The 13438-nt window shown below is 39.0% G+C and overlaps 2 protein-coding genes across 4 annotated transcripts; one reads left to right on the forward strand and one right to left on the reverse strand.

Annotated features, from left to right (window-relative positions):
- The first annotated feature begins 2141 nt into the window (after window positions 1-2141).
- On the forward strand, window positions 2142-8897 carry tex9 (testis expressed 9). Of its 3 annotated transcripts, XM_040011396.1 has the most exons (12): window positions 2142-2254; window positions 2971-3104; window positions 3420-3483; window positions 3620-3696; window positions 3825-3870; window positions 4856-4938; window positions 5069-5220; window positions 5459-5550; window positions 5748-5921; window positions 6049-6183; window positions 8382-8516; window positions 8596-8897. In XM_040011396.1, the coding sequence occupies exons 1-12, from the start codon at window positions 2207-2209 to the stop codon at window positions 8668-8670; spliced, it is 1215 nt and encodes a 404-aa protein (XP_039867330.1). In that variant the 5' UTR covers window positions 2142-2206; the 3' UTR covers window positions 8671-8897. The 3 variants fall into 3 exon arrangements, with proteins under 3 accessions (XP_039867330.1, XP_039867331.1, XP_039867332.1); XM_040011397.1 differs by lacking the exon at window positions 2142-2254 and having other exon boundaries at window positions 3052-3104; window positions 3620-3703; XM_040011398.1 differs by lacking the exons at window positions 2142-2254; window positions 2971-3104; window positions 3420-3483; window positions 3825-3870.
- A 59-nt stretch (window positions 8898-8956) lies between these two features.
- mns1 (meiosis-specific nuclear structural 1) lies at window positions 8957-13365 on the reverse strand. The gene is made up of 10 exons (XM_040011395.1): window positions 12606-13365; window positions 12278-12487; window positions 10975-11102; window positions 10754-10856; window positions 10349-10578; window positions 9982-10198; window positions 9797-9904; window positions 9392-9649; window positions 9178-9303; window positions 8957-9094 (listed from the first exon to the last, which is right to left on the reverse strand). The coding sequence occupies exons 1-10, from the start codon at window positions 12606-12608 to the stop codon at window positions 8984-8986; spliced, it is 1494 nt and encodes a 497-aa protein (XP_039867329.1). The 5' UTR covers window positions 12609-13365; the 3' UTR covers window positions 8957-8983.
- Between the last annotated feature and the right edge of the window lie 73 nt (window positions 13366-13438).

Raw genomic sequence — 13438 nt, forward strand, 5'->3', positions numbered from 1 at the left:
CATTTACCAGTAACCTTTCAGAAAAAAGGGGATAAAGGTCTAATTTTTTTCACCATATAATTGATGAAACTTTCTATTTTTTTCAGTTGAGCATCAGGGACAAGGCTCTCTTGCAATTGTTGAGGTCACTAGTGTGCACCCCATTTCTTCCAGGATCACTCTTCATTTGTAGGTTTTAGAGGACTCCTACTACTGTGAAGTGGTTTTCATGGGAAAAAGGCATTGTATTCCAAGACATCTGGGAGATTGTAGAAATGAGCAGCAATGGCCTTCTTGCCATCTTTCTAGAAAAATAAGTGATCTGGAAGCTGTTAGGCTTACTTACAGCAGTAGCACTTTCTGCACCTGCATAAAGGACACATTTACTAGCAGTGTTTGTTGCTGTATGTGCTACACCTGCAGCTTTGAAATTTTTTTTTTTTTTTTTGGAGAGTTAAAAATTTGGCTATGGTATCTTGTTATGAAATGTACAAGAGTAAAAGTGTTTTTAGCATGTGCTTCAAAGCTAAGTTTGACTGGGAAACTCAAAGGTCAATAACCTGCATCAACAGAAATTCACTGCAGCCTGTGTAATATTTGATGCGTCATAATATATTCCAGTGTATCTTGCAAATTGTAATGTCATGTAAAAACTATTAGATCCTTAAGATCAAACCTGTGTCATTCTATTGTTCCATTGCAGTGTAGTAAGCCATCAAAAGCCCCTATATGAAACTAAGAATATTACATGAAATTGGTTGTTGGCCAAAAATGGGTAAATGATGAAATTGCATGATTTAGCACTGTCAATAACAATGAATTTTAAAATGTCATAATAATGGGTTTCGGGTGGCCAAAAGTTTCCATGATCGAGGCAAGAGGAACAATGTTCAGTGTATATATTTTTGATGAATTTAAGAAGTTGAAAATTATTAAAGCTGAAAAAAACTAGACCCTTTCATTCCATTGGCATAAACACAGCAAAAATGGTCAACAAAAAAAAAGAGAAAGAAGTGGCCACAAATGGCCAGGATAGAGACCAGAGGGTTAATGCGTAAAATGTATAAAAATATTATTAATTACAGGGTAATACATTACTGTTAATAGCAACTGTAAGCTTTTTATTTTGAAGTTACAAGTATAAACAATGCTGTTACATTTACACTGTAATTTTTTTTACTATTGAACTATTGATTCTTAAATCAATGCAGTGAAATACATCAGCCCAATCATTGCAAACTTAGAAATCGGATGTCCTTGCAGAGCCATAACTCCATCTTGTACATCCGATTTCGACTGAAGCTGTCTGGTGAGGCTTGCTATGTCCATTTTGATTGTTAATGGTTAAAAATGTTCTTCTTTTACTGTTACTTTTTGTGGATGACAAGGTTTAATACAACTTAAAAAGACACACACACACACACACACCAAAAAAAGTAACTCCGCCAGTGTGCCTATTTCGGGTCACTTTTGCCGGTCCAAAGTCCGGATAAAGGAGGAGGGTTGGAATTATTGAAAACAGTAACAAGAGAAAAGAAAAAAATAATAATTTCTAGTTCTAAATATATTTCAAATGCTTTTAGGCTGTTTTTTTGTTTTTTTTTAAAATCACTCTATGTCTCTTCCACGATGTTATTTCTCTCCTACAGCGTCTGTTACAATTACATAGGCAGGACCAATTATGCAAATTGGGCGATGACGTCATTTAGCTACTTCTAGCGACTTTTAGGACACCGATTATCCTTACTGAAGAGTTGACAACACTGCAAAAGACATTGCAGAGTGCAGAATGACTTTTGAGTTAGGTGTGGTTGGTGGCTATCTAACCAGTTCTGTCTTCAAGGGAAGCCTCTGGGCCAAAATATTGCTTCTATGTACTTAGTTATTACAAAGACGCGGACCGTATTCTGTCATTCAACCCTCTGATGTAATCACATTGAGTCTGCATGAAATAAAATGTTAACATATGACTAGGTTTCCTTTATGTGTATTAAAATGAATATTAAGTGTGAGTAAATGTTTTTTTTATATAACAAATAACTCAACAACTATCCGAGTACCCTTTTTAAACATTATTTTTAGTATTTTAGCACAACGTCGATAAAAATGATTTGCTGTAATCGTTTAAAAATCTCCGTAATTGTCTTTCATGGGTTGCCGTACTGTGCCCGCGGTGTACCATCTGTTGCTATGCAACCATTAACGCGTCGTTTCGGTCTGCGACACGATGGCGGCAAGAAGTGCTGATAAAAAGGTCCAGCCCTTCATTTCGCAGGTTTGTAACATTACTTTTTCATGTTAATGTCTCTCAGACCATTAAGCTGAGCTTTTTAGTTGTGCCTAACCAAAATGTTTTACTAACTGAAGTAACTATGGCAACCGTTTCTGCTTCCGCCAACAGGAGCACTGACAAAGCAAAAAAATAAAATCCACACGCACAAAAAATACACACAAAAAAACAAAACAAAAAACACCAAAACATAACATCACAGTCTCATTCTTACTGTTGCACATCAAAGTTACAAAAAAGAGCCTTATAATATGGCATAGCCATGTTCTAGTGAACTGGATAACCTCTGATAGTGATAAGATAAAATAATGCAGCACTTATAAAAAGAAATTAGAACAGCTAAGTACAGAACAAAGCAGGTAAACTAGCAAAAACACGTACAAAAGGTGGAAAATAGTTAAATAGAAAAAAGTAGAATATAAGAGCTTAACGAGTATCAATCTAACAAATAAATGCTGGTATTGTGGTATCAGATGGAATGTGAAATTTGTCCTTCAAAGGGTTTTGTATGGATGCTTGTTTGTGCCACTGAAAAAACAAAACATTATTTCGACTCACTAACTGAAACTTCTGAGAAAATAACTCAAAGCTGAGAAAATAGCTTGAAATTTGAGTTATGTTAAAATAACAAGTCAAAGGAAAACTTTTTTTTCATAGCTGTTGATAACTCTCCTGTTATGTCATTTTTTGTTGATGCTTAGGTCAAGAAACGTCCATCCTCTACCAGTAAGGCTGAAAGGTCCAAAAGAGTTGAAATAAGGGCACAGTCAAAATCTGCTTCTGGTCAGGCAAAGAAGCACACAGATGAACTTTTAGCCAAAGAAGAAGAGTATAAGTAGGAGTTGTTCTCACACCTGCTTGCTTTATTTTTGTATATAGTAATTGCACTAACCCTTCTGATAATTTTAACATTGCATTTTAGTTTAAGTTGCTCATTTCTGTCAGAATAAGTTATATGTGGACTATTTCTTGCACTTGTTTAATCAGTAGTTCTTTAGGGCACTGACCAGTACTGGTTATCTATAATAATAAAAAAGTAACTCCAGATAGAGTGACCCACTTGTATCACCAACAATCCTGCAGCACTAAATTTCAACTTGTTGAAAGTTGTTTATATAAATCTGCTTATTCATTATTTTATTTCCAACAGACTCCTTAATGCAGAGCTGGAAGCCAAAACAGCAGATTTAGTTAGACAGGCTGAGCAACTTATGGTAAGTTATTAACAGGTTTGCATTCAATAATTGGAAGAAAAAAATTTGTGAGCGCAGTAGCACTAAAAAAGTCAGATGAAAGAAGTTAAGAAGGGAGCATGCTTACTTTAAAGTCAAAACTCTGTGTTTATTTTAGAGAGAACAAAGTGAAGTTCTTTCAAAGCCTTTATCCAATGTCCTGCTCACAGACACTGAAGAAGAAGAGACGTCCAGGTAAAAGGTTTGATTTCCTTATCTCTGATCATTCGGATATATCATTTTAGCAAAACCACCTTGAAAAGAAAGATATTTTTTTATATACATGTACATTTGCATCTCTCTGTTTAACTTTTCACTTGCAGGATAACAAAGACTCACACATGTGCTGTGCAGCAGCCTGGTGTGAAGGTCTGTATCTCATGCATTTTGCTCAGCAGTTTGTATTATCGTTGTGGACGTTTTCAGCTCTGTTCAGTTTTATTTTTCTTAGCAGAAGTTGAAAACAAGGTTTTTTATATTGGTATTTAAAGAAGAAAAAATGCCCAGTACTATTAAAGAGAAACCCCATCAATCAGATGATCTCATATGAGCAGCACTTGTCTACTGTGGTAAGGAAAAACTCCCTTTTAACAGGAATAGACCTCACGGAGGAGCAGCCAGTGGGGAGTGAAGAAAACTGCTCGGGCATCTTAGAAAACGCCCCTCAACCAAAGCTCTTAACAGCTTAGCATAGGGAGGCTTCAGGTTCACGTGAGCCAGCCGAATTAGCTTTATTCAAACTTAAAGTTTTAAGGCCAATCTCAAAAGTAGAGAGACTGTCAGCTAGACTCAAACTGGGAGCTGGTTCCACAAGAGAGGGGCCTGATAACTAAAAGCTCGGCCTCCCATTCCACTTTTTTTTCTCTCTTTTCTATTTTTTTATACCTTGGAAACAACAAGTGAGCAATCTGTGAGCGAAGTGTACGGTGGCCCTGAGAGGTCAAACACACAGTAACTTCATGGATGAACAAGTAAAGAACAGCAGCAGAAGTGATAAGATAACAGTAAAAAGCTAAAAGCAAACATCGATGGACAGCATTATATGAATCTTGTTTAAACCCCACGACACAAAACATAATCCTCCATTTCTTTGAAGTATGTCTCAGTGCAATCCTCCAGATGTTTTGGTTTCCAGCACTTCTGCAGCTGTTCCATTACTTTATCGTCTCTTCAGAAACACTTCTTTTGTGAATTTGCTTTTTTAGCTTTTGTGGCACATTTTTCTATTTGCTGGTGTTTTCTTAAGTTGCAGTGTTTTTGACCTCTCAGGGTCACCTTAGAAGTGTCCTGTTGGGGTAACAAGGTGCTGTAAGTTCTTTAAGGTCACTTCAGTATTTTTGTGTAATTCTTTTAGGAGGCGACCAAAAGAATTGTTGCATCAAGATCACAAAATATGCTGAGTGGAAAACAAGTGAAAGATCCCCACTTTAAAACTGGGTGAGTTTTATTTGTATAGAATTTCTAAATCCATTTCAAGCCTTTCTGCTCATAAATCTTTTGTGAGATTTATTCTCCAGGAGGAATCACAGTTTACGGGTTTTCACGAAATTGTGCTTGATTGTTTCAGGAGCTCAGAGGATGATTTTGAAGCTGTAGAAGATTCTGCTAATTTATTCTTGGCAAAGACAATTCACAGCATGGAGGAGAAAATGAACAATGCTGTAGTTCATGAAAATGCTGTGGATGAAATACCTAACTTTGGAGACAATGTAGGATCAGGTAATGCTTATTTCACTTAAAAAATAATAAACCACATTTTTATTCAGTGGGAACAATGACTAAATAACATGTATAGTTTTCCACGAATAGGTTTTTTTCTGTCAGATGATTTTTGCCCCTTGAGAATCCCAAATGAAGGCCAAACTGGAGCTTTGAGATTAATTAATTCATGTGATAAGTTTCATATGCTTATATAGATTTTTTCACAAGCGTATAAATCTGATTGTTGTCTCTTAAGGAGTTTCAGAAGCTCAAATACGAGTCCTGAAGGCAAAACTCCGGATTATGCAAGAGGAACTGGACCAGATCTCATGTGAATATTACAAGAAGGTAATGTAAATATTTATATATACAACTATAAACAGAAATGTTGCTGCTGATGCCTTACATTAGAGGAAAAAAAGTTACTTTGGTAAAATATATTTGTCCTGATCCTTAGATCGTTTAACACAGCATGGATGTATTATTGTATCTGGATTGTTTTTTCTACTGCTCAGACTGAAGTGTCTGAATTTATGTCTCTGCAGGACGATGAAAACACAAAGCTTAGCGCAAAGATTAAGGAGCTGGAGGAGGATCGAGCCCGGCTGCAGAAGACCGTGAGCATTCAGCAGACACAAATCGAGAAGCACCGAGCTTTAGCCGCAGAGTCCAACAAAAAATGTGATGGACTTCAACTGGAAGTGTCTGGTTTGAGCAAGGTGTGTGTCGCCAACAGCTCAGAGCAAATTACTACTGCAACAATTTCTTTAAAACAAGCAGTAAAACTGGACAGCGTAATTCATCTGAGCTGCTGTTGTGTGTCACCTGTTTTTGTGCTCTGTGTAGGAGATAGAAAATCTGAATAGATCCCACAAACAAGCAGCAGCTGTCCACAGCACGGTAGAGGTCCGCCTGAACCGAGCTCTAGAGGAGGTGGAGAGGCTGAAGACTCAATTGAACAAAATGAAACAGGAGAAAAAGGTAACAGCATTAAAACAAAGATTCCTGTATAAACATGTCTGTGTTTTCTATGTTTGTCTTTATATCAGAAATACACACTAGTCAAAGAAATTAAAGGAATACTTTTTAATCAGAGTACAGCATCAATCCAGTTAAACTTGTGGGATATTGATCAGGTCAGTTAAGTAGCAGAAGGGGTTGTTAATCAGTTTCAGCTACTTTGGTGTTAATAAAATTAACAGCAGATGCACTAGAAAGGGAACAATGAGACAACAGCCCAAGACAGTAATAGTTTTACAGGTGGAGGCTGCTGACATTTTCTACCTCTTCATCTTATCTGAGGGCTCTGCTCTGAGTCTGCATAATAAAGGGAGGATTTGTATGAATTCAATTCAATATAAAACAACTCTCTTACCAATTTGCTTTGTGTACAGGTCTATGGAGTGACAGTGGTGATTTTCCAGTGTCTGTACTGAATAAGGCTACTTTAACCTTCGTCTTGTGATAGCTTCTGTAACTATCTCTAAAGTTAACAGGTCAGTTTTGACCCGTGTCTTAAATCAGCCAAAGAAAATAGCCTCAGAACGGTGTTTAATCATCCAGTTTGTTTGTTGCCTATCAGTTACCTTGTTAGGCTACCTTATGTCTGAAAATATTGGTTTTAATTTTTTTGGCATGGCCTTTCAGGTCCTTTCTCTCCTCAGCATACCTTTTGTTTCTATCTAAAAAAAATTGTAAATCAAACCTTAAGAGAATTTAGAAAAAAAAAGGTTATATTACCTACTATTACTGAGAAGTGTTATTACCTATAGTAACACTTTTATATGGAAAGGAACAAAATATTCTTTAGCGGTCACCTGTGGCCCTGGGTTGAACCTCAGTGGAAGGAGCTGCACCCATCTCTCCTATACATCCTTGATGGGAGCAAGTATATCAGATGTTGCTCTAGTATGTCTGCTGTAAAATCTAAGGACTAAAAAGGTCTGAAGCAACACTGTTGCCTGAAAAATAGTCAATGCTTGGTCTCGCTGCTTCATCTGTACACTGCAGCAAGAAGGGCACCATTATAAGCATTCAGGTATTCCTCATCAGTGTCATTCCAAATGTCACCGTGGACTTTTTTTCCTTCAAGGGCTGTGATAGCCATGATGACTTTTTTTAGTGACAATGGCATGAACAAATCAAAACACGAGCAGGTTTGCACGTGTGACCTCCTCATCAGATCTGTCTTTGTCCTCTGGTTGATAATCTATATTATCCTCCTCCTCAGAAAGAGGGTCATCCATATTGCTGTGCTGTTTTATGTCCTCAAAGAAATTATCCAGAGCTTTGCTTTTTATAACTCTTCTTAATTTTGCATGCCATTTGCATGCTGCAAACTTGTGATGTGTACTCTGCAAGTCACCAACTACACTGAGTTGGTCTTATATGACTTGCGTGTCTGTACATTTCTATCTGGATGACCATTTCAATGAAGCAGTAGGTATAAAAAGGGCTGTTTGTTCAGGGTAAGAGACAAACAGGAAAAGAGAGAAGCCCCTAACGTCGCTCTGACAGTGGTTGAGATCAATGTTTATGATTTTAGTTTTGGGTCTAATTATTGTTTTATAGTCTTATATTATCTGCTTCAATATCTATAATCAAGTAAAATGGAATATATATATATATATATATAATGTGTATGCAGGATATATAATGATTTTTGTTTTTTCGAGTGGTCATGTTGGGCCGCCTGGATCAAAAATGCCAGGACCGATTTTTTTTTTCCAGTCCTATTAAAAAGCAGACTTCCATTGCAGGTATAAACACTATCATCAAAATAAAACATTTGTTTAAAATACAGAGGTTTAAAACCGATAACAAAAACAAAATTCCAATATGTAATCATTAAATCTTGTTATAGAGACACAACAGCCACAAAGTGTCTTATATTTATTTGTATATCAGTTATTCTAATTAAAGAGGCATAGCAGAAAAACTTTTATATGACATGAATTCATAGGTGTAGTTAAAGATACAGAGAAAAAATATGAGTTAAGGTAATGCTATTATGTCCCTCACACCAACATCTTATTTTGAAGATCTTTCACATGTACATAGAACTGAATTTTAAGTTGCACGCTAAAATATCTGCTCTGACAACTTCAGATTGCACAAACAAGGTGAGGTCCTGCTGAGCCTGCACTAATTTCTGCTTTTTGCCTTCTTTTATAAATAAGGACAAAATAACTGAGGAACATCAGAGTAAAGAAAATCTGCTGGCTGAAAACAAAATGCTAAAAAAGCAGAAAGCCGAACTCATCATGGCCTTCAAGAAACAACTGAAGCTAATCGACATTCTCAAAAGGCAAAAGGTACGAGTCATCATGTTACTCTGTTAGTGGATACTGTGCTTAGTTTTTAATCTTAAGGGGTTTTTTTTTGTGTGTGCAGATGCATTTTGAAGCTGCTAAGCTGCTGAGCTTCACAGAAGAAGAATTCATGAAGGCTCTAGACTGGGGGAAGTAATAACCACTGAATATCTCCACTTCTATTTTTTAAAAGCTAAAAAGCTTAACAGTGGTCACTGTTATTTTAGGATACTTCTTTGTGTTGTAGGCCTCAGTTGTCTCTCAGAACATTGTCAGGAAAAATGATAAATAGATTTGGTTTGTCTCTTCAGTTAAACATTGGCAGACTGAGTTGCCACGTCTGTTTGGAATGATGTTAACTCAGTGCCTGTCAGCACCTCTTAATAAAAATATGTCCCTGAATCGGTCCCTTGTATCTATACTTCTGTAACACTACACTGCCCTCTAGTGGCAGATTGGAGGAGAAGCATCTAATCGTTGGCCTCCCAGCCATCATCAGAGAACGCATCAGCCTGACGTGTTTTAAAGTGTTTTCTGAAGTCTTCGTCTAAGTGTTCCAGGTCATCCTCCCGCAGCAAGCCCTGGAAACAAAACACAAGCGGTCATACATGTGTTTGATCTGAAGCTGCGTAAAATTATTTGTGACTCGTGTACCGCCTCACACCTTAGGCAAGTATCCAAGGAGTTGTGTCGCATGACGCTTCAGAAGCCTCTGCCTCTCTTCTTCAACGATCTGTCTCCGCAACGCCTCTTTCTGCTCCTCAATCGCTCTCTCTTTAGCCTCCAGCTCCTGGAAGAGTAATCAAAATATCACAAAGCACATCATTAAAAGTATACATTAAGATAAAAAAAAAATGATCAAAGAGAGTAATTTGTACCATGTCGGCCTCCTGCTGTCGTCTCCTGTCCTCTATTAGTTTCTCCACCTCACGTTTGTGTTCAAGCTGCTTCATGCGTCGTTTCTGGGCGTTCATCTGCTCTATACGGTCGTCCTCTGCGAACTTGGCCATCATCATCTTCCTGAAGGCCTCCTCTTCCTCTTTCTCAGCCTGCCTCCGCATCTCTTTGAAAGCCAGCTGCTCCTGGAAGGTCTGTTGCATCATCAGCCTCTGTCTGATTTTGTTCTCCATCTCTTCCTGTTACACAAAAGAGTAAGAGCGAGTGTCACCAGTCTGTCACACAGAGAATCAGACAAGCATTCACACCATACAGTCAATTCAAAATCGCAACATAACACACTCTTTTTCCTGTGGAAGGAAGCTGGGCAGAGTAAAGCTCCTTACGATTTCTCTCTGCCTGTTAGCCTCTTCTTGCTCTTCCAAATAAAGCTCCTGACGAACGCGCTCCATCTCTTCACGCTGCTGCTGCTCCTCCTCAATCTTCACGCAGAGCTGCAGAGGACAGAGACGTTAGTTACAGATGCACTCCGGCGTCGTCACCAAAGAGTTAAGAAGCCGAGAGTCTTCACCAATTTATGAAGATGCTCCTTCGCCTCTTCTCTCTCTTTGAGCTTGGCTATCCTGTCCTTCTCCATGTGCTGCTGCTGCATGGCAAACTCCATGATGCGTCGGTTCTCGGCCTCCATCCTTTCTCGCTCCATGCGCCTCCACTCGGCCTGCTGTCTCTTGAACTCTTCGATATGCTGCTGAGTGGCTCGGACTTTCTCCAGTTTCAGCTGCCGCTCCCTTTCAGGAAAACATTTCAAAAAGTCACTCATCCTGTGCTACCTCTGCATCCCGTTTAGAAGGAAGCTGTTGTCTGAGACACTTGCTATTGTTTTTTGCAGGTATTTTTTTAACTAATCATGAAGAGATTATGAATTAGTAGCGACTCACGTCTGATCCTCCTCGTAAATCTTCCTGACGATCTCGTCCACCATGAGCTTCTCTTTGAGGAACTCCTCATACGCCTCCTGTCTCCTGCGCTCCCTCTCCATGAGCTGCTGCTCCAGCTCTTTCTGATACTGCACCATCTCCTCCTGGCGCTTCTGCTGCAGCTTCTGCTGCTCAACGGCTACCCGCTCCCGCTCGCTCTTCATCTTGCGAGCGTAGTCTGCCTCTTCCCGCTAAAAGACACATCATATTTATACAACCTACAGACTTCAGAGCAGCCTTTGTATTCTTTGTACTTACCCAAAAGTAGTAGTTTTGGGTGGGGAGAGTTTTGGGTGTTTTCTGTTAAAATTTCCACACTTCAAGAGTATTTGTTATATTCAAAGAAAGTCTGCCCTCAGGACTCACCATTGTCTCAAACCTCATGGCCTCCTGCTCAGCAATCTGTGCGGCTCTGTCCTTGTTCAGGTACGCAGACTTCAGCTTCAACTCCAGCTCTCGAAGCTCCGTGCTGAAAAATACACAGAGAAAATATTTAACAGGCAGAAAGTGACAAATGTCGAATGTGTTTGTTTACTGACCCAGAGCCTCCAGTAAGTCAGGGTAACGAGGTCAGTGTGTGTGTGTACCTGTTCTCTTTGATATACTGCCTCATTTTCTCCTCTTTCTGCTTCTCGTGGTTGATGCGGGCCAGCTCCCTGGCCATTCTCTCTTCCTGTTCAAGCTGCTTTTCCCGGTTAACTCGATCCTCCTCTGCCTGTGAATCACATTTATTTATCACATTTAAAGCTCAGATAAGAGAAAAGTGTCAGAGGGATATTTTTTCAAAGTTTGGATCTAAAATCTGTAGTCAGTTATTGATTATGAAACAAAAGAACTCCTGGCCACAAACATGTGCTGCTGTCTCTCTGTGATCTTTTGTTCTGTATTTCTTTCTAGGGGTAAATATCATATAATTTTAACTCAAGGATAAGACAAAGTGCCCCCTGATTCTCTAGGGGCTTGAGTCTGTGCCCAATAGGCACTGTTCCTGTCAGCACTGTCAGTATTGGCTTTTTAAGGATTAACTATACTAAAAACAAACTCAAAGAACAAGTTCTTCTAGTAATCAAGCAGAAATCTGGGAACAACCTTTGAATTTTCCAGTATGGTGAAGTATCAAGTCACAAGGCATTAAAATTAACATTTTTAGTTGAATTAACATTTTGGATCCATGGACAGTAAACTCCTCACATCTTAATCCGATCAAGACTTGGTCAATACTTTAAAAAGCATGTCTTATTTTGAACTGTAAAGAGTTTAGCTGCAAACATACTGGTCTGATGTAAAATCAGAAATGGAAAATATATTAGATCTGAAATTGGAGACAAATTCCAATAGGTGAGGCTGAGATGGTCTGGACAGGTGCAGCGGAGGGATATTGGATATACTGGACAAAGGATATTGAAGATGGAGCTGCTAAGAAGGAGGAAAAGAGGAAGATCTTAGGGGGAATTCATGGCTATAATTAAGGAGGGAGGGTTGGTGCTATGGTGAGATAGAAGGAGTTGATCCACTGTGGCGATGGGAACAGTGAAAGAAGAAGATTATATATGTAAATGGAGATGGTCTCAAAATCTCTTATTCTATGCCTTTATACTAGGTGTATTCCATTACTTTATTTATGCTGCAAGGAAAAACAACTACTGCTTTATTTAGTTTCATTTGGATACTTTACATGCATTTTAATTAATCCCAGAAGAATTTTATTTAGTTTTTCATTTGAAGTATTTGCTATTATGCTGAAAGGATTTTTCTGATTAAAAATTTCACCAGATTTCAGAATGGATCCATCTCTCACCTGTAAAAGTGAAAACCAATATATTCAGAAAAATAAAACCGAATAGAGCGTGCTTAAATGTCAATTGTCACCCCCGAAACAGACAAACAAACCTTGAGCAGGGCGCTCTCTATCTGCTTCTCCTTGAGCTCCTGCTGCACCTGTCGCAGATACCTCCTCCTCTCGAAGCCCTCCTCCTCCCTCAGGCTGGCCTGGACCTGCCGCTCTCTGTCCACCCGCTGGGCCTCCTGCTGCCGGTGCTGCTCCTGGACCCGCCGCTGAGCCATTAACCTCTGCTGGTGGCTGTACATCCTGTTACCACTCTGTGTCCACAACAATAACACGGGAGGAGAAAACACGTGACCAGAAACCGGCGTTATGTTAACTTTGAGGTCGTGAACTAGCAGCCAAGCTAACGTTAAATTCGCTTCTAGGATTTACCATGTTTGAGGTTCTTCTCCTGGATTCCCGCTTTCTCAACTCAAGCCTTCAACTTTCTTTAACGCAGAAAACTTCGAATGGACTGAAGCGAATGTTAATCCTCGGTGTTTCTGAGCGGGTCAGTAGCTGCCGCAGGTTACCTCGGTCAGTTGTTTAGCGTTTTGTTGTCCTGGGAACGCTTGGTCTTCCTAAACTGGGCCAATGAGTGAGCGTTGGCAGTGATGTCAGGCCCGGGAAACTCAAACCGGTTTCAGGATGGAGGATTGTTTCCAGGATAAACGCCATGAATAACTGACGCACTTCTGAAGGCAGGTGAATGTTTATCACATTGTTAACAATGTGTCTAATAAATTGTCAGAAGAAAAGAACAATAGATATCACGTTAATATTTGATATAGGAATACTTTTGCTATCAGTTTAGAGTTTTAGTTTTCAGTTGTTTTCAGCTGAGGTTAGCTTTAGGAGATGCATTGCTTTTTCCATTTTAGCTTCTAATATTTTTATTTAGTTTCATTAATTTTTGATTAGGTCTCGGAACACTGTGAACGGTAGTACCAACAACAACTAGTAGCGAGGTCTCATTACCACAGGAGGCTGCTGCTGCAAGCACTAGCTGTAGAGAAGTGAGGAAGAGATGAGAACCATAAATGCCAGGGCCAATTTTTTGTCTCAGTCCAGCCCTGCTCATAGTAACAAGTCTGACCAAAGTGACTACAAATGTTTTTTCCAAGTATGTCTTTTTAGTTTTCCTCCTAAAGAAATCTCACCACTAGCTTCAAGATCAAAATATTTCCTTGATTAAAAGAGGTGTATGTGGCCAACAAACAAATCAC

The sequence above is a fragment of the Simochromis diagramma genome, unplaced genomic scaffold (genome assembly GCF_900408965.1).
Source record: "Simochromis diagramma unplaced genomic scaffold, fSimDia1.1 OVJJ01000603.1, whole genome shotgun sequence".
Taxonomy (NCBI): domain Eukaryota; kingdom Metazoa; phylum Chordata; class Actinopteri; order Cichliformes; family Cichlidae; genus Simochromis; species Simochromis diagramma.